This window comes from Pseudonaja textilis, chromosome 7 (assembly GCF_049901715.1).
Source record: "Pseudonaja textilis isolate UNSWEBS1 chromosome 7, rPseTex1.2, whole genome shotgun sequence".
NCBI lineage: Eukaryota > Metazoa > Chordata > Lepidosauria > Squamata > Elapidae > Pseudonaja > Pseudonaja textilis.
The window spans coordinates 44,209,343-44,236,534 of NC_141996.1; the positions used below are offsets into that span (position 1 = coordinate 44,209,343).

Genomic DNA, 27,192 nt, shown 5'->3' on the forward strand with positions numbered 1-27,192 from the left:
CTGGTAAAAGTTAGATAAGGGTCAACAGACTCTCACCACTCTACTCATAAGCAGACTGCAATTCTTAATATCTACCATGAGAAGCAGCTGTTTGATTTGAATTTTTCCCCGTTAGGCCTATTTTCCCCAAGAAATGATCCAGAGTGATCCATTGTGAATCTTCACTGTCCATTTCCCATTATAGTTACTTTTCTCATGTACTCATATATATTTTCAAACTGTTCCAGATCTTTAACTGGACAGCTTAAAGATTTCACTTATAAATCAATACACCAAATACAAGCTAGGTGGATATGACCTTGTTGATGACCCTCACTCTGTCAAGGACCTTGGAGTTCTCATATTGAATGACCCAAGTGCCAAAGCTCACTTCAACGGTATTGCGAAAAAGGCTTTAAGAGTTGTAAATCTAATTTTACGAAGCTTCTCCTCAGGTAATACTGATTTGCAAACTAGGGCATTCAAAACCTTTGCTAGACCAATACTTGAACATAGCTCTGCTGTCTGGAATCCGCACTGTATATCAGACATAAATACAATTGAGGGAGTCCAGAAGTATTTTACCAGAAGAGTACTACATTCCTCTGTTTGCAACGGAATACCCTACACCACCAGACTTGAGATTCTAGGCTTAGACAACCTTGAACTATGCCGGCTAAGATTGGACTTAAGCATAGTACATAAAATCATATGTTACAATGTCTTACCAGTTAATGAATATTTCAGCTTTAACCATAACAACACAAGAGCACACAACAGATAAAAACTTAATGTAAACCACTCCAAAGTTGATTGCAGGAAGTACGGTTTCAGCAACAGTGTGGTCAATGTCTGGAACTCACTATCTGATTCTTTTGTCACCTGCTCAAACCCCCACTCCTTTACCCTCAAGCTAACTTCTATTGACCTCACCCCGTTCCTAAAAGGTCAGTAAGGTACGTGCATAAGTGTACAATTGTGCCTACAGTCCCTGTCCTATTGTCCCCAATTATTAGTTCCTATTTCTTATATTGAAACTTATGTTTATTCTTATTTCTATTATATTGTAAGCATTTGACTAAATAAATAAATAATAAATAAATAAATATATTCTCACTTTGCTCTTGCTTCTGGTAAAATCTTCCATCCATAATCTTCATTTTGTAGCTGTGTCTGCTTGCTCTGATCTCAAAGGTTATTGCTTGTGCTAGCAACGGGGGAGTCTTTTTCAAATTTCCTAGAATTTTATCAATATCCTGAATAGTAGACATTGCTTACAATTTTAAAATTATGTTTAAATGGAAAGCCCTGTGAATTCCTATTTATCAACAATTATGTTAGAGGCTTGAATACATTTATTCTTGATTACTTTTGTCTCTAGTACATTCATTAAGAAAATTATTAAATCCTTGTTTTTCATCTTCACAAGTCTGTACATGTCCTTTCACACAAATGTAAATCTGTGAGGACATTGTTCAGTTTCATCATAATAGCATCTATTTATTGTTGTATTTAGTTTTTTTGCTATTAACTCTAATGGAAAAGTTGCTTCATCTATCCTCAAAACCCAAAGCTAATTTCAACAATAGATATTAGTCCACCATATCTATCTAGGCATGTATCAAAAATATATATCCAAATTTCTCTGTGTGTGTGTGTTTGTGTGTGTATTATCTATATGTGTATATGTTCATATGAGTATATCATATGTAGGGGGCATGCATAAGCGCACCAACATGCCTACTGCCCCTGTCCTATTGTTTCTTTTATATATTTTTTATTTTTCTTATATGTATCCATGTATTCATAACTATGTTTTTACTTATACCTATTATCTTGAAAACAATTGACAAAATAAAAAATAAAAATCTATATTTATCAGGCAATAACTCTGACAATGGTCGGATTCAAAAACACTAAACAAAAAACAAATAACAGTGGTAAGATTTGCATAGCACAACAAGTACACCACCAAGTTTTAGAGAACAGTGCAATATATAGGGCCATATAATACATACAATAATGGAGAGAAAACAAAAATAAAAAATGGTTCAATTTTTTGCTTTGTATTATCAGTGAGTGATGGTCCCAAACCAATAGATTTCTCTCTTAAAACTGCTATGGAGATCTTTGAAAGAAACATCCATAATATATATATATTCTTGTTACTTATAAAGGTCTTTGTAATTATTTGCTCTATGATTTAATAAATATTTTATTTAAATTAACAATAATGTTCACAAGCTAAACAATATTGATCATTATACAACCAAGTTATTCACCAGTTAAGAGGTACTTTCTTATCCATACGAACAATATGCAAAATTTTGCAAATAGTTAGCAGCTACAACTATTGAACATGCAAAGGTGGTTTTCAGAAGATATTTAATAATTCTGTTGCTTAGAGGCTTGATTGATGCTACCAAGAGACTGGCTGTAATACATGTTTTGTTTGTGTTTTAGGATCAATAAGATGAGCTAAACTGTAGCTTCTCTATTCTGGATATTTACAAATTATATCTGCATTATGCTGTATCTGTTTCATAAAGCATATTATTATATTGATTCAATTTCAGTTTCTATTTAACAAGTTATTACCAACCTGTGGATGTCATTATGAACAGATGCTCCATTAATGAGAATCTTTGTTCATCTGCTCAAATGCTGGTTTGAGCCTATTTCTCTAAACTATAGCATTTCCTATTCATATAATAAAATATTAGATCTACTGAATATAAATGTATTGACACATATATTTTAATGTAGTATGATCCTGCATTTGGTGATTAAGTTATTATTATTATTAAGTTATATTAAGTTAATTTCAATGGTATCTGAACATGATTGTGCATACGTGAAAATGAAATCATCTAAAAAAATAATTCACAGCTCTGAATGCTCATTAACTAGAAATTGATTGTTAGCATATCCAACTAGGCACATGAAAAATATCTGAATTTCTTTTAAAAGTTCATTCTGTGATCTTCAGAGGTAGTCATAAAATTGACAAATTAACTTTCTTGAAGGAAGCCAATTAAGCATTACCAGTTCACATTGTTCTCTTTAATTTCTTGCATACAATATCCTGAAATATTCAATTGTCTTGCATATTTATCTCATAGCATGGAACAGGTATAAAAGATGTTTCAATATTTTCCACAAGTATTAAATCATATCTACATAGCTGGATCCTGTACGGAGAGAAGAAGATATACAATCAAGAAAAAGTATGTTTTATTTTTGTTGCACATAAGTAATATTCAGAAGTGGTATTCAGTAGGCTCTGACCAGTTCTGGAGAACTGATAGTGGAAATTGAGTAGATCAGAGAACTGGCAAATAAAAACTGACTGGGGATTTTACTTTCCCTGCCATGCCCACCAAGCCACACCCACAGAACCGGTAGTAAAAAAAAAATTGAATCCCACCACTGCCTTAGATGCAGTTTTAGTAAATTCTGTACTTATTTGCTGCCTTACTTTAAGAAACAATGTCTTCAATCAAAACTTTTATGTTATCTGTAAGTGCTATAATTAAGCAACAGGATTTATGGTTCAGCTATCTTTTCCTAAATTCTTTTTCCAGATCATGAAGCTACTATAAAATGACAATCTGTGTTACCTTTCTGGATGCGAAAGAGGTTTTAACCTCATTTCAAGAACCCTAAGCTTGTACTTGGGGCCCACTGTACTCCTTGTAGAAAATGTCAAACCAATTGTTGAAATGTTTCCAAAATCCAGATAAAATCCAGCAAGTATCTTTGTTTGCCTGTATTGTTGAAATACAGCTACATCACTAAAGAAAGGGGAAAAAAAGAATTATACAATGTATGCCCCTTTATAAAATAAGACTCATGCTGTCCTGCAATGGGTTCTAAACATCTTTTTTTAAAAAACAAACCAGAACAGAATATAGAAACAACTACAAACCTTGGTCCAGACAGAAAGAGCAGAAAATATATTTTGACAACTGGATTCTCAAATATATCCAGTACAGATTGTAACAGCACTGTGTGGATTTACCTACGAAAGGTCTTATTATACCTTAAGCCTTGTCAGCTGAAGGCTGAATAAGCAAAATTAGCCACCTACGGTATTTGTCCATGAATGTTCAGAAGACAAGAAAAGACATGCACCACCATCTTTGCTACATCAGGATTGTGCCTATTGAAAACTCCTCCTCCTTTTGAATTACTTAGTACATATACTGTAAGGTAGGCAGACAGTTATGGCTATCGGCACTGGCTTTTGGTATCAGTGCACCTGAGATTGTCTGTTGAAAAACAATCATGAAGTGAAGGAAGTCACTTGCAATCGCCACTTCCAGCCTCCTACACCACCGACTTTCTTATTCTTCCTTTGGTACTGCTACATTTATATTTCCATTGAGCACTGAAATAAGTGGTTTTTTAAATTTAATTCAGTCTTTGGATGCACCCACCTTTATAAAGAGTTTTACAATTACTATAAATACCTTCTATTTACACAATAGCAATTTCTGAATTTGCATGTACTGATATAAACTAACTTATGTAATTGAATGCAAATTCCCTCTTTTTCTCCCTCCTCTCATCTTCCCTCCCTTCCCTTCTCCTCCTCCCTCTCCTGATATATATTAGGCAGGTAGCAAAAATAAACAGCATAATTAGAAAAGAGAAAGAAAATCTGACTGAAATAGTATTTGCTCAACTTCCTATTCTGCATTTTGTATTCCAAGATCAGGGGGCTCTACTCGCAGTCCCTCATGCCCTCATGACTGGACTATTGCAATGTGCTCTACATGAGGCTGTCCATGAAGAGCATCTGGAAGTGTCAGCTACTGCAGAATGCAACAGAGCAGGTAGTTATGTGTTTCTGTACAAACACATGTTTATACCTTTGTTGGCAAGCAGCATTGTTAACTAGTCTGTTTTTAAGTCTAGTACAAGGTGAAAATTTTAAAGCTCTACATGGTATAAGACTGGATTATTTGATGGACTGCCTTTCTCAGATTTCATCTATCTATCCCAACTTTGTTGTATAATTTTGTATCCCACCCAGAGTCACTTGATTGTGAGATTGGTGTATATATATGTGTGTGTGTGTGTGTGCGCGCGCGCGCGCGTATGCATGCATGTATGTATGTATGTATGTATGTATGGTATTCAGTATTGTTCAGGTATTTTCCCACATCATTATAGTTGTGCTTTTAAAGTTGTAGCTTTACGAGAAGCTGGAAGTTAAAAGAGCAGGAATACTATGTGACCTCAAGTTCCTACACAGCTGCAGAGACAACGATGCAGCACCAACCTGCTTCAAATTAACATTTCATCACAGCACAGCAGCTACTAAACGTATCCTGAAAAGAACTGAAATGGCTCTACTCAGGAATGAGCTCCACAGAAAGAGATTCCAACTCGATCAGTTAAACAAAGATTTCCTAATTCTACACCTGGAATTGAGCAACAAAATCCACCCTCTACTTTGGGACAAGATAAAACAATTTACTTGGAGAGCTGAAACTGAAACCACTTACAAAAATGACAAACTCCTGAAGAAACTAAAGAAATTAGAACATGACAAGAAAGCCCCCAACAACTCACAACAACACCTGAAACAATTAGTATACAACATTTCCAACAGAGAACTCACCAAAACAGAAACAGATGTCCTAACCGAAGGATTCAATTATGCTATAGCATCCCAAAAAATCCCCACAGAATCCATCATATGTGGAGTGGAATCCAGCCTAACTAAATTAAATACAGATGAAGCTGATAGAATAAGACACCAAGTCACTAACATCCTATCCACAAGCAAACCACCCAAAAGCAACTTGCACAAAGAGGAACTAAAAGCCCTGCAAGCCTAAAGGAATGACAGCAGCATAATCATACTTCCAGCAGATAAAAGTAATGCCACAGTAGTAATGGATAAAAAAGACTACAAAACAAAATTGACAGACCTATTCCAAGACTCCACATACAAACCCATAAACACAGACCCAACCACATATCTAGAAAAAATATCCAAGAAGAAAATTATAACCAGCCACACAAGTAAAGATATCCAACAGATGATCATTCCAAGAGAAAAATCTTCCAGATGCCCCAAACTATACGGCCTCTAAAAAATACACAAAGAAGGCATACCTCTCAGAGCCATAGTTGGCTCCAGAGGAGCACCACTACAAAACCTAGCCAAATACCTAGCAAAACAACTACAGCCCCGTGCTGAAGCAGCAGCTTCACATGTACAATACTCATACCAGCTCTTGGAAATGATCAAAGATCTACAAGTGGAACAAGAAGATCTGCTTGTAAGTTTCAATGTGGTTTCACTATTCACTCAAGTCCCGATAAAAGAAACTCTCAAAATCATCAAAAATAAATACCAACCACCCAAACACCTCATGGAACTAACAGAACACTGCTTAACCAACACATATTTCATATACAAAGGACAAAGATACAAGCAAATTGAAGGAGCCCCTATGGGATCACCACTGTCTCCCATCATTGCAAACCTGTTCATGGAAGAATTTGAATCCAGAGCCCTAGCCAATGCCACCCACAAACCCAAACTATGGCTAAGATACATCAATGACACATTTGTGATTTGGCCCCATGGAAAAGAAAACCTAAACAATTTCCAACACACCTAAACAGCACACACCCCAAAATCAAATTCACCATGGAAATGGAAACAAACAAACAACTACCATTCCTAGATGTACTAATCTACAAAAAACAAAAAAACAAAAAACAGATGGCACACTAGGACACACCATACACCAGAAAAAAACACACACCAACTGCTACCTCAATGCCCAATCCCACCACCACCCAGCACAGATAAACTCCGTGGCCAAAACACTAATTGTCAGAACCAAACACCTGGCAGACAAGACACACATAAAGACTGAACTATACACCTTGACTAAAGTACTGACAGCCAACAGCTTCCACAAAAGCAAAATCACTGGCTTGATCCACAAAAACACACTGAGATATAATGGAGACCTAGAAGATGAACCGGCCTATGGAACAGCTGTCCTGCCCTGTGGGAACTATGATTCTTTGTTCTTTGTGTACGTTCTAGGACAACGGAGCCTTCTGGTAGTTGGCTGGAACACGAAGCAAGGAGCAAAGACAAATTGTTGCCATTTCTTAACCAGAACTGTAGCAAACTTAAACTCTGCAGCCTTGTATACTTTATGCGAATGATCAGTGCATGTTGAGTGATGTAATGCGTTTGTGATAGGACATTAACAAAATTGCTACGTTAACAAAGATTGCTTCTAATAAAAGAGGGTTTTGGAGTTCTCTCTGCGCTCTCATCCCAAGACAACTTTGCGAAGTGTCTTCTTTTCATGAGAGACCACCACACTGCCCTACATAAGAGGTACTACAGACAAAATCAGTAAGATACTACACAGGCATCATATCAAGACTGCCTTCAAAATAGACAGAAAAATAGCAGCCATCCTAAGAAACCCCAAAGATAAAATTGACCTGGAAAACCAAGGCATATATGAAGTCCCCTGTGCATCATGCCCTGCCACATACATTGGACAGACCAATAGAAGAATAAGTACCCGCCTAGATGAACACAAAAATGCAGTAAAAAAGCTGGAACACACTTCCTCACTAGTCCAACACATGAAAGCAACAGGTCATAGCACCAATGGCACCAAAACCCTAGCCACTATAGAAAACCCCAGCTACAGAATTATCAGAGAAGCCATAGAGATTGAAAAAAGACCTGAAAGCATGAATAGAAGAGATGACTCCACCAGACTGACAATTATCTGGAAGCCTGCACTCTCAAACAAAAAAATCTCCACACCACAAGCCAGCCAAACACCTGGGCACAAACAGACTCCCCCGATACCTCCAGCTCAAACACACCCCAACTAGGCACCCAGATGAAACCGAGCTTCCTAATAAATGATGGCCGTCGGTTTACTCGGAGCGAAGCCGCACTAAAATCCTCCAATACAGGAAACACAATGTTGCCAGCCAATCAAGACAAAAAAAGCTACAAAACAGACAGAAGATATTAGAAACACCAATCAAGCAGAACACAGCAAACTCCAAAACCAATAAGCACAGACCAAGATTCCCAACCAATCAGGATGAAGAAAAAACCATTCTGGCACAGCATAGGCTAGCACCAAATTCAAAATAGAAACGGCTGTGAAAGTCTGACTCACAGACGAACACAATACAGAAGCCTGATGATGGCAGATGAGATTCTGCCGAAATGTTGCTACAACTTTAAAAGCACAACTATAATGACATGGGAAAATACTCAAACAAAGCTGAATACCATACCTATAAATACCCGCGAAAACTTAAAACAAATATATATGTATATATATATATGTGTGTGTGTGTGTGTGTATGTATGTATGTATGTATGTGTATATAAAGATATATATGTATGTATATATATATATATATATAACTAATAAATAACATTTTTTCAATACAGATAGTCCTTGCTTACTGACTGCCTCATTTAGCGTCATTTGAAGTTACAATTGTGCTCCAAAAATAATTTCGTGATTAATAACCACATTTGAAAAGGTAGGGAATTTCAAAGGTTGGGAGAGTAGGGATAAAGAATAAATAGTTGCACTCATGTAATTTCCCATTTTGCATCCGCTTCACTTAATGATAGAGCTGCTGGTTCCAACTATGGTTGCTAACCAAGGACTACCTCTATTGTGTTTTTCCTTTGCATATTAACTTTCAAACTTCCATTCTAATTCAAAAGTTATTTATCAATTACTCATTTTATTAATCTTTGTTCAAACTAGTTCTAATTATAGCTGACACTATTTTGCATAAATAAGGTACCAAAAATGAATAAATATATCTCACCTATTAATTCTGGATTCTATTGTATTTCCTGAATTATCTGTTATTTTGATATTTATGAAACCTCTCCTAGTGCTTTTATTCCAGGTAATAATATCCAAAGAATAATGGTACACTGTGGGAGATAGAAAAAAAATGTAATTTTATTTTGATTTATTTTCCTCTTTTTCAGAATGGAAAAGAAGAATCCTGGAAAACGTTTTATTGTCGCTGAACCAGGAGCAACCCCTGGCTGGCCACGCCCCCGACCTGGTCACCCAGTTGCACTTGCCTCAGTCGCTCTCCTAGCTTCCCCTACCATGTGGCGGCTGTGGCGCAGCTCGGATCTCCCAGGGCTGTTGCACATGTGCACTATGTGTGCAGCTGCTACACATGCAGTGCGCATGTGCAGCAACCCTGGGATATTTGCCCGCATGCCCACCCTCCTGGAGCACGATTTCTTCCTTCTTCTGGCGGATGTACTTCTTTCAGCCTGGCCCAGCCTGGCCAGCCAGAAGGTGGGTGGGCAGATGTTCTGGGACTTCTCACCCCCCTTGTCACAAGATGCCTGCAGCTGCTGTGTGCTTTTTTCAGTACGGCTGCAGTCCAGCAGCTGCACCCAAAAAAGCACGCCCTGTTCTATGTGCCGGGCCCGGCAAGTCCAGCGCATAGAACAGGGTGGCACAGGACCATTGGAGAAGCAGAACGAAGCCGGAGGTCAGTAGCTGCCTCTATCGCAGCGCCAGAAGCCTCCCCAAATCGGCCAGGTGGTCTCCTCCTTCTCTGCCTGTTTGTTCTGTATGGCCGAGGGGTGGCAGTCAATTTGGGGAGGATTTCTGCCTGAAAGAGATGGCTGGAGACCAAAAAAGAGTTGCCTCCAGCAGCCCCCCCTTTGTATGGCTAATCTTCTCGCCCTTGGCTATACAAAACAAACAAGTGGAGAAAGAGAAGACCAGCCAGATGATTTGGGGAGGATTTCAGCCCGAAAGTGGTGGCTGAGACCAAAAAAGAGTTGCCTCCACCAGCCTCCCCTTTGGCTGGCTGATCTCCTCCCCCTTGGACATACAAAACAAACAGGTGGAGAAAGAGAAGACCAACTGGCCAATTTGGGGAGGATTTCTGCATTGTGAAAGAGGCGGCTACTGATCTCCAGCTTTGTTCCACTTCTCCAATGGTCCAGCACAACCCTGTTCTATGCGCCGGCTGCTCGGACTTGCTGGACCCACAGGGCATGCTGCAGCTGCAGGCATCTTGTGACAAGGGAGGCGAGAAGCCCTGGGACATTTGGTCACTTGCTGGCTGACCGGGCCGAGCTGGAAGAGGCCCATCCGCCAGGAGAAGAAAGCGTGCTCTGGGAGGGCGGGCACCGGCCAGGTGGGCATATGTCCCAGGACTACTTAAAGGTCAACTTTAAGTGACCCCATTGAAGAAGCCAAGAACCGAGAGCAAAAGTAGTGGTGGCGGGGGTGACGGATGTGTATGTCCCTCCACAAGGAGTATAAAGGGAGGCAGACACTGCTCCTCTGGGGAAAAGAGGTGCCAAAGCCCTGGCTGTCACCCAGGAGGGGACCACAGAAGGATCTATCACATGCCCATCACCCCCGCCCCCGCTACTTTTGTTCTCATTCTCAGCTTCTTCCATGGGGGTGCTTTTAAAGTTGATCTTTAAGAGCTGGAAGACATTTTGTTAGATTGCCACCAACTCATCATTGGGTGAGGTGTAGCCCCTGAATTCATGAGAAGTTTTCCTTCATGCTCCTTGTGCACACTGGGAGTGCCTAACCGGAGCGAGAGAAAGCAAAGTTGACTGCTATGAGGTGAGTACCTTCGCTTCCCCTCTTGCTCCTCACAGTTGCCCTGAGCTGGTGCATTTCTTGACTTGGGCAGACAGATGGCCACAGCAGTGCCTGCAGCAGCAACAGGCAGATCTGCAACAATGAGGTATAGTAAGATTTGGCAGTGCAAATTTATCTCCAAGAGGCTTCTGGCAAAAAACAAAACAAAAACCACCCCAAAACAAAACCCATTTGGCAGGCAGATTCGGCAGTCAGTCGTGATCTTTAGTTGGGCTTTTTTTTGTCAGCCCAAGGGCAGAGGAGGGGGGGTGGTACGTAGGAAATCACCCTGTCTCTACAGCATCAGTCATGTGACTGAGTGGGCATGGCCAACTCAACGTCACTCGCAGCAGGGTGTTGCACCACCTTCCCAGTTGGCCATGCCCACCCAGTCACATGACCACCAAGCCACACCCACTGTTAGGAATATGAATCACCTAACAGCTATTTGGGTTGGAAATATATAAACCAGGATAGACATTTTAATACTATCTCTTTAAGAGAATCCTAAAAGTGTAATTGGGTGTGGTTTATCAAATGGCCATAAGATGGATCCAGAAACCGGGGTTGTTTAGTCTTTGTCTCAGAAGAGAATGTGTCTGAGTGAGTCTCTGATTCCTTCTGTTGGAGAGTTTTGCCATTCCTCCTAATTGACTGATATTCTTGGATTTGATGTAAGTCTGATACTGAACTGTTTTTGACACTGGACTTTGTTATTGGATTATTCCTCGATTGAAACCTGACTGACTTACCTGTAAATAACTTTGGACTGCCTATTTTGAACTTTGCTAAAACCTTTATCGACAGTAAAAACCTACATTTACTGTACAGTGTATCTGTGTGCTGTGTATTATTCAAACACTTCTCTCACTACGTCACCCTGTATGCGCTCATTCTCCTAATGGGGAATTAGCTCAATACCCACCAAACAAGCCACAACCACAGAACCAGTAGTAAAAAAATTTGAATCCCACCACTGAATATGGAAGTCTGGTTTGCAGTATGAAATATTGCTATGAATATAATGTTATTGTATTTAACTTAAACATGAAGCTCTAATAAGTTACCCTACATAAATCATTCTAAAGCAGATCCAGCCAGCCAAAATTAATGATTTTCCTAATACTGAACTATTATTTCTGTTTCAAGTTCTGTTTAGCTTGCAAAGACCTTAAATGCAGTTATCTAATTATCAGTTGAAAACAACAATACAGACACATACAGAAACACACACAGTTGTATTTGTAAGAGATTGTACAGATCTCATATGGACCTTTTCAATTCATGGTAGTAAATATTTACTCACATCTCTGTTTCATTATACGTCTTTTCTTGAAATTCATTTTGCTATTCTCTAATATAAATCCACCTCTTTCTCATTTTTTATCAGCTCATTTGTCATCCTTTTCTAGGTTGTCCAACAATTTCCTGTTTTTAACTTTTCTTTTATCTTGGTTTTTTTTCCTCCTATTTTTCTCCATAACGGGGAAAAAGGAAGAAAAAAAACTGAAGTAGATGCATGGAAAATAGTTAATGACTTACTGCAAAATGGGTCTTTGTCTGAAGTATCAAAATAAGCTGTTGTCATGGGAGGATTCTTTTCAAGTAAATTATCCTTCCATTTATCAGCATAATATCCTGAAATGGAAATATATTCAATATAAATAAATAAATATGCAAAAATACTAATACATATTATGATGCTCTGTGAAATTAACTTTCATATATATATATATATATATATATATATATATATATATATATATATATATATATATATATATTTGTTTTCTGAGGTTCTCGCTGGTATTTGTATGTGGATCTTTGGTTGTTGGGTTTTCTCCACGTAAGATTCGAGTATCTAGGCACGTTTCGATGAAGTCTCATTCATCATCTTCAGGCTTCTGTCTCCGGCTCTGAGAAGCACAGAGCCGGAGACAGAAGCCTGGAAGATGATGAATGAGACTTCATCGAAGCGTGCCTAGATACTCTCGAATCTTACGCGAGAAAACCCGAACAACCAAAGATCTATATATATATATATATATATATATATATATATATATATATATATATCTCCACCCATCTCACAAAACAAACGATTCAAGGTGGCATGCAACAATTTTTACTGCTGAGGCTAAAATACATATTATTTTCTTTTTAAAAAACCATTATCAGTCAACTCGGTGGCACAATGAAAAAGTTAAAATACTTTCTGTCATCCACACATGCAACCTTGCATTCACAACTGTACTTGTAGTTGATAAGCTGAGGACAGGAAAAATCTGGAATAAATCATATAGGGTTTCTTCAATCAGAGAAAGTATCTCAAAAGAGGTGGGATAGAGATGGGAAGAAAAAATGCCTAGTAAAGAAAATAGCACTGTACATCTGCTAAAAAAATCTGCTAAAGAAATGAAAATTCCTGGATGTTTCAGATTCACTGAAGACAAATCAGGATTGAGATCACTATACTGTGACAGAACAGTAAGATGTAAAATTGCAATGCTGAGCACAGATGCTGATAGAAGGAAGTGAGTCCAAAAAACCCAGAAGTCAGAAGTTCTGTTAGCGATGAGAAGTTATCAGCTAGATTTTAAGTGAAGCTCTTGATTAACTCTTCTGCAAATTTTGTAATAATGTTATATTAAGCAATGGCTTCAGACAGCACACTGACAAAGCAGCAAAAGCACTGCTATTGCAGGCAGACAGGCAGGCAGGCAATTGATTTTTGATTGGTAAAGCAATTAGACCATAAATCAATTTGCCACATTCTACTCTTTTCATAAGTTAGAAGATGGTGGGAGGGCAAGTGATTGATTAGTACTGCATGGCCGAAAGAGAAGCTAAACCTTTTCCATTTTAGAAATGTTACAAATAAATAAAGTAAATAAATGTATTGGATTGTTTGCTCTGTTTTGTCAGTTTGATCTTAACAAACCTGCTCACAATCTCACTTATCTTGTTTTAGAAAGATCACACATAATACTATGAAGCTATGAAGAATTGGAAGTTTGAATAAGGAAAAGAAAGTAGTATAGCAATTCATCTGGAAGTGTGGGTGCTTTTTTAATGACTCATTCAGCAAGCAAACTGACTGATCAAGTTCCTATTACAATATCAGGGATAGTGGTAATGAAATGACAAGTAGATCAAGCATACTATCAGTGCACATAGATAATTAACATGTTTTATTATTTGTCTCTTCATTTGAGCAGCTAAACAAATATACAAAAACAACAGCATTCAAACAAGGTATGGTCCTAGGCCAGTTTAAAGTATTATTATTCCTAATCTATTTTTCTAATTTCCTTTTCAGAAAATCAGAAGTAATCTGTGTTAGAAAACTGTTCATTCATCTGTGATTTACTATATTAGGATTTCTGGTTTCATATATAGTAAAATATGACCAAGGTGCAGCAAGTCCCTATGGGTTTCTATAACCAACAGAGAGAGCCAAAACAACCTTTGATCAGGATGACAGAATATTTAATAAGTTTTATCAGCCATTCCTCATATAAAATATATCTAGAATATGTAAATAGTGTAAATTTATTTAATGGATCCTAGCTTCTATTCACATGATGCAGAATGTCTTCAGGAGGGGAATCTGCCTACTATAGCTGAAGACAATGTTGGATGCAACTTGGTCATGTATTGGTAGGACTTCAAGTACTCATACATGCTGCAAGTAAAATATGACCAACACACAAAATCAATGTGTTTATTTGTATATTTAATAATTAATACTTATTTTAAAGCAGAATGAAAGAGGTTTTTTTTAAAAAACATATTTCTTTGCACAATGATTTAAAAATAGTGCACCTGTTTCATTTTAATTTCTTTTAGGATATATTTCAGGCCTCTACATATATTTTTTAAAATTCATTCACAACAGGAAACTTTAGAGATATCCAGTTCTCTTAAGCTATCCTTCACTCTTATGGTGGTGTAATATGAAGATGTCCAGTTTGGGAAAGAAATTTTAAGATTTCATCAAATCTTTTAGCTAAAAAAATAAAATTTCTGACTCTTCCTTTGGAGAGTTAATAGTTATAGTTAATAAAATTTAATAAATATAGTTAATAAAATTAACCATGAAGAATTCAGTTTCCACAATAACCAAATTGATTCTATGCAGTATCAGCAATATATAGTTGAAACCTTATTGTACATTAGTTGAAATGGAGGAAATACAGAACATATACATTTTCTTCAACGAAGAAAATAATTCTCAACTTTTTCCTCAGGTAATTCCTACATCATGTTACCTGTAGGAACAACAGAATATGATGGCATCTATAAGATACCAAAATAACTCAGTACTTTTACTGTGAAGCAGTATGTAAGTCTAAACGTTATTGCTATTGTGAGATATTACAACATTTTTGTTCTGATATGTACAGAATAACCCTTGAGTAACAAGGATATGCACATGGAAACGTTAATGAGAGTAGTTATGAATAATTATTCAGCCACACACAGCTACACTAAATTGAGTTAAAGTTTACTTTAAGAAAGTGCACAGTCCAATGAACGGTCCAGGTCATATACGTTTAACAGTCCAAAGAATATCCAATTACACAATGAACGGTCCAGGTCATATACGTTTAACAGTCCAAAGAATATCCAATTACAAAATCTTCTTACCGGTTGCCTTTGTCATTTACAGTAAACAAAGATATCGAAGTATAAGCACAGCAGAGAACTTTAGATAGCAATAGAATGTCAGAGATACAGAATGTCAGAGATACAGAATGTCAGAGACAGAGCATGTCAGAGAGAGCAAGCCATGATCTCTAGTTCCCTCTTCACAATACAATCAACAAATCGGAACATAGTACAAATCAATACAGTAACTTTGTCTTAAAGCTACAAACATACATTGTTGGTTTGTATATTGCCAACCCAACTAATTGGTGGACAGATTCCTAACAATTTTTGCCTAAAATCTTATATAATTTGGAAAGATAATGTCAAGTTTCACAACAGTTAGTAATGATAACTTGATGTTTTGGAATCTCCATTCTCAGTATCATTGTTATTCCCTCATCATGTGCACCAAGTATCACCTACAGTACATTCAAATACTAACCTAAAAATAAATGTATAGAACCCTGAAAATAATTGTAGTTAATGGAAAAACTTCCTTGGTAATTGCTCTTAAATGACTATTTTTTTAAATGAAGTTAACAGCTAAGGAATAGCTGTGAACATTTGGTAAATGATTCAGAAAGTTGAGTTTGAAAATTAAGATATCCACTTATTTTTTACTCCCATCTAAGAAGGGCTAATACTGTTTAAGACTCAGACAGCCTAATGATTCATTGGGAAATATTTTATTTTATTTCTTTATTTGTATCCTGTCTTTATTATTTTTACAAATAACTCAAGGTAGCAAACATATCCAATATTCCTTTCTCCTTCTATTCCCCCTCCCCCCAGGAACAACAACTGTGAGGTGATTTATGCTGAGAGAGGATGACTGACCCAGCTAAGGTGGCATGAACTCACAATCTCCTGGTTTCTATAGCATGATGCTTTAACCATTAGACCAAACTGGCTCTACTACAAGCTAGAGATGAGAGTTAAGTGAAGATATCTTGTGCAGTGCAGTGACTTTGGTACTATATTCATCTTTAATACACTGCTCAAAATAATAAAGGGAACACTTAAACAACACAATGTAACTCCAAGTCAATCATACTTCTGTGAAATCAAACTGTCCACTTAGGTAGCAACACTGATTGACAATCAATTTCACATGCTGTTGTGCAAATGGAATAGACAACAGGTGGAAAGCATAGGCAGTTAGCAAGACATCCCCAATAAAGGAGTGGTTCTGCAGGTGGTGACCACAGACCACTTCTCTGTTCCTATGCTTTCTGGCTGATGGTTTGGTCACTTTTGAATGCTGGCGGTGCTTTCACTCTAGTGGTAGCATGAGACGGAGTTTACAACCCACACAAGTGGTTCAGGTAGTGCAGCTCACCCAGGATGGCACATCAATGAGAGCTTTGGCAAGAAGCTGTGTCTGTCAGCGTAGTGTCCAGAGCATGGAGGCGCTACTAGGAGACAGGCCAGTACATCAGGAGACATGGAGGAGGCCGTAGAAGGGCAACAACCCAGCATCAGGACTGCTACCTCTGCCTTTGTGCAAGGCGGGACAGGAGGAGCACTGCCAGAGCCCTGCAAAATGACCTCCAGCGGGCCACAAATGTGTATGTGGCTGCTCAAATGGTCAGAAACAGACTCCATGAGGGTGGTATGAGGGCCCGACGTCCACAGGTGGGGGTTGTGCTTACAGCCCAACACCGTGCAGGACTTTTGGCATTCGCCAGAGAACACCAAGATTGGCAAATTCGCCACTGGCACCCTGTGCTCTTCACAGATGAAAGCAGGTTCACACTGAGCACACATGACAGACGTGACAAGGTCTGGAGACGCCGTGGAGAACGTTCTGCTGCCTGCAACATCCTCCAGCATGACTGGTTTGGCAGTGGGTCAGTAATGGTGTGGGGTGGCATTTCTTTAGGGGGCTGCACAGCCCTCCGGGTGCTCACCAGAGGTAGCCTGACTGCCATTCGGTACCGAGATGAGATCCTCAGACCACTTGTGAGACCATATGCTGGTGCGGTTGGCCCTGGATTCCTCCTAATGCACGACAATGCTAGACTTCATGTGGCTGGAGTGTGTCAGCAGTTCCTGCAAGATGAAGGTATTGATGCTACGGACTGGCCCACCCGTTCCCCAGACCTGAATCCTATTGAGCACATCTGGGACATCATGTCTTGCTCCATCCACCAATGCCACGTTGCACCACAGACTGTCCAGGAGTTGTGGAATGCTTTAGTCCAAGTGTGGGAGGAGATCCCTCAGGAGACCATCCACCACCTCATCAGGAGCATGCTCAGGCATTGTAGGGAGGTCATACAGGCACGTGGATGCCACACACACTACTGAGCCTCATTTTGACTTGTTTTAAGGACATTACGTCAAAGTTGGATCAGCCTGTAGTGCTTTTTTCCACTTTAATTTTGAGTGTAACTCCAAATCCAGACCTCCATGGGTTGCTAAATTTAATTTCCATTGATAATTTTTGTGTGATTTTGTTGTCAGCACATTCAACTATGTAATGAGCAAAGTATTTAATAAAAATATTTCATTCATTCAAATCTAGGATGTCTTATTTTGTGTTCCCTTTATTTTTTTGAGCAGTGTATAATATTTGTTCTATAGTTTAAAACAGACAAAAACATACATGACTCCAGTTTTCTTTCTGCCAAATAAACTGGATAGTTTTACTCCTAGAATTTTTCACTGTATCAGATTTAAAAAGCTTTACACAACAGAATGTTCTGTATACTATAGAATGCCATCTAAGAAATTCTCCAAAACATATTATCTGAAAGAGAATACTCTTACCTACTATTGGGCATGGAAGCGATTTAAAATTACAGCTCATACATTTTCCATTCCTGTAATCCTTATACGATTCACAAGGATATGCAGTTATACCACAATCATGTTGTAAAGATGATATATACAAAAAAACAGATCTCTGATGATCACATTTGAAATAAGATGACCCTAGAAGAATCAAAAAGTAAAATCAAGACTATGCAACTATGTTCTGTTTTTCACAAAATAGAATAGCAACAGCATTTCAAAATTAGCAGTAGTTGCTAGTTAATACTTGAATGGGAGACTGCCCAGAAATTCCTAACTATAGTTTAAACCGGAATTACATTAAATTAAATTACATTCTGGAAAAACCATGTCTATACAGCTACCAAAAAATCCAGGAGAGATCTTCCCTTAAAGCACAAGAGTAGAGGGTGACTCTGCCTTTTACTTCAAAACAGGAAAGCTATCTTCTGCAGTTCAGTCCCCTATTCCTCCTTAAAATATGAAGCATACTCATATTTTAAAATTTAAACCCCAGTATAAGCCTGAACAATCTAGATTGAGGCTTGTTAATATATAGCACTCAGGAGCAAGATTCAATGAACAGTTTAAAGCATACTAAAAATTATTGAATGGGTAAATCTTATTCTATATAAAATTGTAATAATTTTTTAAAGTACACTAACATAGTTGCCCTCATGAATGAATGAATAACTTTACTACAATTAAACCACTCAACAAATTCCTATAGTAATTAATTTTTTTATATTTACCACTAAGTATTGTCTTTGGACATCCAGGCTGATCTATTCCTCCATTTGGATAGAAATCAATGTTTCCCAAAGACTCCTTAAGACCAAAACCTAACAATGAAATACACCGTGAAAAAAAATAAAATAAACCATCTTAACCACAATACGCCTGCCCACAAAAAAATTAGAGCTTAATTTCTTGCATATTTATGAAAGCATTAAAAGTACTAAAAAGAAAAATAATAATATTAAAATATCAAAGAGCTAGGAATGTGTATTACCAAAACACTGAAATTTATAAATATCACTAATCTACATCACAGGAATTCTAAATGTTTCATTGAAATTAGTCATAAAATAAGGGACTGATCTCTTCAAGGAGCTACATCAGGAGATGAAATGGAATTTACAAGCATCAAAGTAATAATAATAATAACAAACAACCTTTAAGTGATATCTTAATATTTGCTCTAATATTTGCTCAAATTATGAATTTGCTTTCAAATTCATAATTTTATATCTTAGCTGAAATCTTATATAAAAGGGAATTTTCTTTGTAGAGATATGTGCAAAATGCCAATGCTAAATTGATTTGTTCCTTTGTTGTTAGTATTTCTAAAAGAAATTTAATATCAATATCATCATGAATTTAAACAGTTAATACTTTTGAACTGAGAAACAGGATTTTTAAACAAATATTAAAATGTTGGGATTTTTCCTCTGTTCATAATTAGGATTATTACTAAACCCACTGGTATTAGCTGGGTTAAAGTTTCTAATGAACTTAAACAATTTATACCTGCTGTAAGAAACATATTTTGAATTGTTATTTTAAAGAATAGCTGCTCCAATATGGTACTGTAGTTTAAAAAATAACTTTTTCTGTATCAGGAAAATCTGCAATTGACATGGGACTTGTTTTATCAATGGTTGTCTAATAAAAACAGAAGTTGAAAATATGGAAATGTAAGAAAAGAACTAATGTCATAAGAGAGATATGTTAAAATGGATAAACAGACATTATTATTACTATAGAATATCAATATAATGACTATTACTGTAAATATTTTGATTATTATTTTCTAAAATAACATATACACAGACAACACTCTGTTCAACTGACATTGAAATTTTTATAGGTTATTACATAAATTTTTTTTAAAAAAACATTTTAAAGGAAAGTCTGCAATTCAGACACAAATGAAAAAGTTCTGGCTATGTTTTTTGCCAAATTTTTAAGCACAAGTCTTTCAGCATATCCTAAGTACCTATTAGGATTCCAGTCATAATAATTGCATACATCCTGCCCAAAAGTATGTCTTTTGAGATGGAACTTATTCTCTCATAGATATGTATGTATTCTAGGGGAATCATACAAGGAAGTGGAAGTGGGGTGAGGGAATCATTCAAACACAGAATGTTCAAAATTCAAATATGTAATAATTACCATCAGTATCACTATGAATGACATCCACAAACTGGGCATCAGTATGATCTAGTCTCTCATTAGCCAGCTTTTTGGTAAACAATGGACCTGCTGGGTCAAGACCTGAAGAGTAGACTCAAAGCAGAGCTCATAAGAAAAATATGCAAGCATTGTTTAAATGTAATTACTATAAGTAACACAAAATTAACAACTAAACAGAGTCATTTAGAGAACAAATAAACTTCTCATTAGCAATCCCCTTCCTAACATTCTAAATCTTAAATGTAATGGCAGCAATCTAATTAATGTATATGTATGGAGATATTACTACGGAAACACTAAAGAAAAAGACAAGTTGCAATTCTACGTGGAAAATTTCTACAATGTGCACAACTGATAGAAACATCATGTTAGAAAACATGATATAACATCATTTTATAAAGAGATTAAGTTTGTTCAGTGATCAAGAACTTAGGTCGAAGTTACCTCCATTGGTTTCACGTTACACTACTTTCACCTGAGATGCAGCCTGATTTGAAGAATATTTTCATTTAAACCAATGCACTGATGTCTCTATATCAAACTATAGTAATGTATTAGATACCAGATACTTGGAGGATTTTTTTGGCCATTTCTCTGAACCATTGGTCAAGTTCAGCTTGCGAACTTGTGATATATATCACCATTATGAAAATGCCTAAACTGGCAAGCAGGCATAGCAATGTCTAGAGCAGATCATACATTTCTCAATCTATGCTCCTGTGCTTTTCTTGTTTATAGAAATGTACGGTGACACACTGCTGAGTTGCAGAATCTTTGTTTTTGTTTTTCATTTGTAAAAAAGTGTGAAAATAGATTCCAATTGCAATACTTTATATGACGGAATTGTGCTATAAAATATGCTTCAAATCTGCTAAAACTAACCAGCTTCTAAAATTCAACCTGGCAGGATTATTTGAAGTTTATTCAGCTTGTAAGCCTCACCAGTAATTCTTCCAATTTTGCCATTATATGTCTTCCCAACAAATCCAGCTATATGAGCTCCAAGGCTTACACCAATCATATAAATAGAATCAACAGCAACATCATTCTCCTATGGGGGGAAAGTTATGGGAAGAGGGTTATAGAAGTGTAAACCATAGATATTTGATATAATTAGGAAATTCAAACATAATTTATTCTAGTTTATCACATTGACATCTGCCAATATGTTATACCATATATCCAAAGATTTTCAAGAATAATTAAATAACTTCAGAATAAAAATATCAAATTGCAGCAGTAAGGCCAAGGCTATTGCCTATTTCATCTAAAAATGTGCTGTGTTAGTTTATAAATAAAATTATAACACATCAGTATGACCTCTTTTTTCCCCTTTATATACTACAATGGATATGGGATAAATTTTGTGATAGTGCCACATAGATCACATCCTATCCAGAAGCACTCCAAAATCATCGTCAGCTCACAGAGAACAACTAATATGTTTGTAAGTGGCATAAGGATGCTGCATATTTCACTTTACGTAGTTAAACACAAATGAATTGTTGTGTGGAAAAAGAAAATTAAATGCTACTGTTGTAATCTAATTCCATGATTAATGATTGTGTATGTACAATAAGTTATTTTGTATTGTACAGTGGAAAAAATGTTTTCAGAAAAGTAGAGCTTGATTTCTAATGCAGTGAAATGAAACAGTATACACAAAGAAATTTGTATCTATGTATTTCAGTAAAGTAATTCTGATACGACAATGTGGAGTTAGCCTTGTATGGCATTGCCAACAAGGCTGCCATCTGAAATTAAATTATTCCTAGGAACAACTACAGTATGGTAGTAAGTGCTATATATATACAGACATATCATTTATAATTTTTTTTCATGGCTGGAGTTTTCCAGTTTCCCAGCCATAAAAGGAGCTAAAGCTAGGACTTTTTAACACCCAATTCCACTTAGCCGTGCTCTGTCTATTCACATTATTTTGCTATCATAGTAAATTCTATGATAGTCATTTCAGAACTTCACAAACATAAAGCAGCCACAATAATGTTTGCAGTTTGAGTGAATAAGCTATTGAGACAAATTTTTATTTTATGTGTTTTATTTTAAAAGACATTTTATTTACAAATAAGTGAAAATAATGAATGTCCACATTACTCTTGCAATGATCACATCACACCTCTACAGTTTGGACAACCGTTTAGAAATAGCATGTAACAGAACAGATTTATTTATTTATACCCCACTTTTAATATTTTTACAAATAACCCAAGTTGGTGCACATATCCAACACACCTTTCTCCTCCTATTGTCCCCACAACAATGCCCTTGTGAGGTGAATTGGACTGATTGGCCTAAGATCACCCAGCTGGCTTTCATGGCTAATGTGGGACTAGAACTCACAATCTTCTGGGTTCTAGTCTAGTACTTTAACCACTAGACCAAATATACTTTATACTGTAGTTGTATAAGCATTGCTCATAATAATCTGAATATATGCTCATGCATTTCCCAAAAGAATATAAAAGCATTGTATATAAAGTAGATAATGATCCCCTATTATAGCCCAGAGCTCTCTATTTTTACAAGAAACAACAATGTATAATCAACTTGATACAGTTGAGCCTCTTACCAACATTTGATCAATAAGATGTGTTAAGATGGGTACCACTTTCTTCGCACTAGAAACAGCACTAAAATAATTCACTGTTGTTGCACCCCGATTCCAATCTACTATAATGATGTTGAAGTCTTGTTTTTCAAGCAGAAGATTTTTAATTGTATCAATCCATATTGGGGGTGAACCTGTAAATCTGTACCCATGGATGATAACAACGATATTCTTGGTTACATTAAAATGTGTAGAAGTTGTTATATTATGCTCATCAAGAAGTTCAGCACAGTCTTTATTTTTTCGTGTGTACAAAAGCAGTTGCACCTTCAGATCTGTGCCAATCACAGCATTGCCAAAATTAAGATCTGTGAATTTAGGACATTCTTGACCTAAATTTGTAAAATATAAATAAAAGAAACATTTGATCAATATGATTTTTAAAGAGCACATTGCACTGCATTTTTCTGCAATATATCTATGGAATGTCAAGAATATTTTATTTAACTTCCCAAACACAATACATTCAGATCAGAATTCCTGGTTTATAAAATACCAAGTCTAAGAAGTATAAATTTTATGCTGAAAAGAGATACATCTGACATAATTGGACTGATTTCATCCAGTTATTGTTTATCCTTTTTAAAAAATTAATATAAATTTCAAAAACTTATAAAATACTACAGAATAACATCATTATTAACAAAAAAATGCTACAAATTAGGGCCCTTAAAAATTGTTTAACATGCTTTAAGGAGTAGATCCAGGATTTTGAAAATATTGTAATTTATTCTGCTTGTTGTGGGTGAAAACAATTCTGATTTGTTGATTCCAGAATATGATTTGAAAGAATTGAGTTCAGCCACCTCATTACCTAGGATAGGAAACACATACAAAAATAAGCAGTATAACTCTTAAAAAAATAACATGTTCAACAGAAATGCTCCAATCTTTGGCATGAGGACTGAATAAGCTGCCAAGAAGCATTTGATGTTAAGAAATTGTCAAGTAACCTTATCTTCTAACCTATAGCATTTAACTGAATACCATATTTATTTGAATGTTTGTGTTTTTTATTTTTCTAAAGAAGGAAACTTTGTGAAATTGCTACTGATGACATGCAGAGTCTTGCATCTTCACCATTAATAGTAAATATTGTTTTGGAATGTTGTATTTTTGGTAGTACAATAATAGCTCTTATAGTCTGCAGTCTACCTAATTTTCCACACTTATCCCATGAGAAAAAAACAATAAAGCTCCTTCCATAGGGCTTTTTCAAATCAGAAATCATGGACAGTTGCAGAATGACACAAGGTGTGTAAGTACAACAGTTTTTCCCAATGTTACAACAATACAATAACTTCACAAGCACCACTGAACAAGTTCCAACACAACCAAGACTATCACAAGTGGAGTAACTCTTTCTTGTTACCTAAAACATCTTTTTCAGGTGACTATGCAAACTTGAAAAATGATGTAGCTGCTTTAACAGCTGGTTTAACTTCTCTTGTGGAAACCATGGTTGTCTTAATTAAGGCAATAGAAAGGTGATGTGCTCTCTTGAGATTTGAAGCACATCTGAATCTTAGGCAGAACTTTACTAAACACTGGTTATATTTTACAAAATATTTCAAAAGCTTTTTTCTTTTTTCTTCTATGGCTATAATTAGGTTTACACTTATTGCCTGTTATTGAGGACATACAAATATGAGTTAACTAAAACATGGGAATAGATTAAAAACTAGTTTCCAGATTTTTTCATAGTTCATTCAACAACCACAAAAAATATAGTTTGTCAAAGCAGATATGTTTTGCCAGCTACAACTTTGTCAATTTGTTGGCATTCTTTAAGCAGTTTCCCATTTCTCAACTAATGTAAAAGTACTAAGCAAGTTTTTTGAAAAATGTGGTAAGATGTATGCCTAACGTGTTTAGCCTGCAGGGCCTAATTACTAGAATTACTCTTATTTAATACTATAGGTTTAAGAAAAAAGAGCTTTTGCTATTGTCTGATACTCAGAACTCTCAGGATCAACAATTCATTGACAATCTGCTAGCCCTTTAACAGGCAAACATCTTCCATCATTTTCAACTCTAGTCCCAGATCATCTCGTGAAGCATACTATAATACAGCTTTTCTTTAGCACTCTTCTACTCAGGATGCCTTTGAACATTTGGTGAGCTTTGACCCATTATCACCAGTATTTTTAAAATTTTAGTTAGCATAATTGCTCAGACAATTTAACCAGCCAATCTTCTCTATATACTACTACAACTTTTGTTCCTGTAACCTTCAACTGGATAAAACAGTGCATCATAGGGCAATAATTTTGAATCAAGGTACTTCAAATGGGTACCTCAAATTTTATAAAACATTTAATGATTTAAAAATTATCATAAAACAATAATGCAACATAATACAAAATGATATAAAACATTTCCCGTGCTTAATGTTCAACATGGCTTATTTTTATTCTTCCCAACACCTGCTCCAAAATTCACATAGCTTCAGAGATCCATGTGCAGTTAACATCAAAGCATGGCTGACCACTGGTTTGTTACACTGCTATTTAGACAAGTTAACTCTGTAACACAGTACCATTGTGGAAACCTAACTTTTATATACTTAAACTGTGCTAGTGTTTATAGGAGGAGTAGGTGTTTAAAGTCAAAGGTCATTTTTACTTTTACTTCAGCCTTTCCCCTTGTCATTTCTGTTCAAATAATACCTTGAGGCTAAATGAATACAAGACAACCTGACAGTTAAAGGCTAGATTTGGACATAAATTATTCTCCTAGCTTAACCTATGCTATTATGCTAATATAAATCAATATCAATATAAAATTTCACAATACTTTTCAGTTAATTCTGTGAATCAAGCCTGACTCTACCCTGAATAGGGATTACAGGTTCTTAAAAGGGGAGATTTTATTTTATTTCTAATGTATTATAATTGTAAGGTTTTTTGAGTGCAGCTCAGAATCTAATAAAACCAATGAAACTCTTGAACATGAGGCTACTGATAATCAGCTTTATTTTCTGATCAGAAAGCAAAAACTGGGCAGCCTTTCAGTCTCTCACCTTAAACAGCAAGGCAGAGAGAAAAGCAGGGGTGCACAAAAACTTTTTCTTTAACTTTTATAGATTATATAGCTAGCAAAGACCGTCATTGCTATGGAAACATTATTTCATATCAAGCAAAGCTCATGAAATTTTCTCAGCGCTTCTACAAACAAAGGAATCTTACTTAGATGGATTGGAAAGAAATACATTTTAGCTCAAAGATTCGTTTCTCACATTTTAAGTTACTGGGAAGAACACATTCTAAGTTAGTTACAGCAAGCAGATCTCAAGTAGTTACTTTGCTAGGCTAAGGTTGGCAGTTCGCCTAGAAGTTTTTATCTCTGCAGTTGGCTCATCTCCCAGCTCAGCACAAGTTTCAATGGAATTCAGCAAGGAAATCAAAGATTGGGTTAGACACACACTGTATATGCACTCTGTTTATGCCCCAATCCCTTCATAATAATGCATACCTACCCTAAAAACAAGTGCCAATATATTCAGTGTAATCTAGTTTTGACTAAATTCCTAAGTCTTTTAAATCATATAAACAAATGAACATGTTACACCTTCTCTAATAGTATCTTCAGTCACATGTAACATAGTTTAATGAATAAACCGTGTTTAGATTCAGAAAAATAAGCAGTAAATTATGGGTTAACAAATCAAAAGGATAGTTAAGTTCACATAACTGTCCTTACCTTGTGGTAGGATGTCAGTTCAAATTAATGAATAGTGACAGCAGTACTCACAAGTATATAACACAATGTTCAACATGTTAAGTCCAAACCGATGATATGGTTTAGTACATTGTGAATCTAGTGAATAACTTTTCAAGCTTACAGTATGTCCCTTTAACTCAAGATATTAGAAAATGTAACACCTTCTCCATACTTCTGATCTAATGCTTTAAAACCTATTGCATTAAACTAAAATAATGAATTCATGCAACCACATAGAATTAATCTAACCACAAATCTTTATATAGAAATTCACATGTATTGAATTGTTTTACATTAAATATCTTTTAACTCTATTCAGAAATGTTTTTAATTCAAGTTTCATACTAGTATTTAAGATGATTATTCCTTTTTAAAATATGAGTATCTTATGTTTGATAAAATGTTCAGAGATAATATTCTGATGGCTTTCTTACCTGCTCTTGCAGAGTGTGTCACAAAACAAATGAAAAAACACAACCTCAACATTGGAAGTATTCGGAAAGCAGCATGTAACAGAAGGATGGTACTGCTATTTCCTTGAAACATGTTGATTTTTGT

General features: G+C 36.1%; 1 protein-coding gene across 1 annotated transcript; it reads right to left on the minus strand.

Annotated features, from left to right (window-relative positions):
* Nucleotides 1-2,180: 2,180 nt before the first annotated feature.
* Nucleotides 2,181-27,192, minus strand: LIPI (lipase I). The gene is made up of 10 exons (XM_087937514.1): nucleotides 27,069-27,192; nucleotides 22,873-23,243; nucleotides 21,225-21,333; nucleotides 20,262-20,363; nucleotides 18,836-18,925; nucleotides 18,081-18,245; nucleotides 12,198-12,293; nucleotides 8,845-8,956; nucleotides 3,600-3,773; nucleotides 2,181-3,170 (listed from the first exon to the last, which is right to left on the minus strand). The coding sequence occupies exons 1-10, from the start codon at nucleotides 27,178-27,180 to the stop codon at nucleotides 3,074-3,076; spliced, it is 1,428 nt and encodes a 475-aa protein (XP_087793640.1). The 5' UTR covers nucleotides 27,181-27,192; the 3' UTR covers nucleotides 2,181-3,073.

Coding starts and splice junctions, on each gene's coding strand:
- LIPI (XM_087937514.1), bottom strand. CDS start 27,180: ATGTTTCAAGGAAATAGCAGTACCATCCTTCTGTTACATGCTGCTTTC. Junction 23,244..27,068: donor GACACACTCTGCAAGAGCAG/GTAAGAAAGCCA, acceptor TTACAAATTTAG/GTCAAGAATGTCCTAAATTC. Junction 18,246..18,835: donor TCCAAAGACAATACTTAGTG/GTAAATATAAAA, acceptor TGATTCTTCTAG/GGTCATCTTATTTCAAATGT.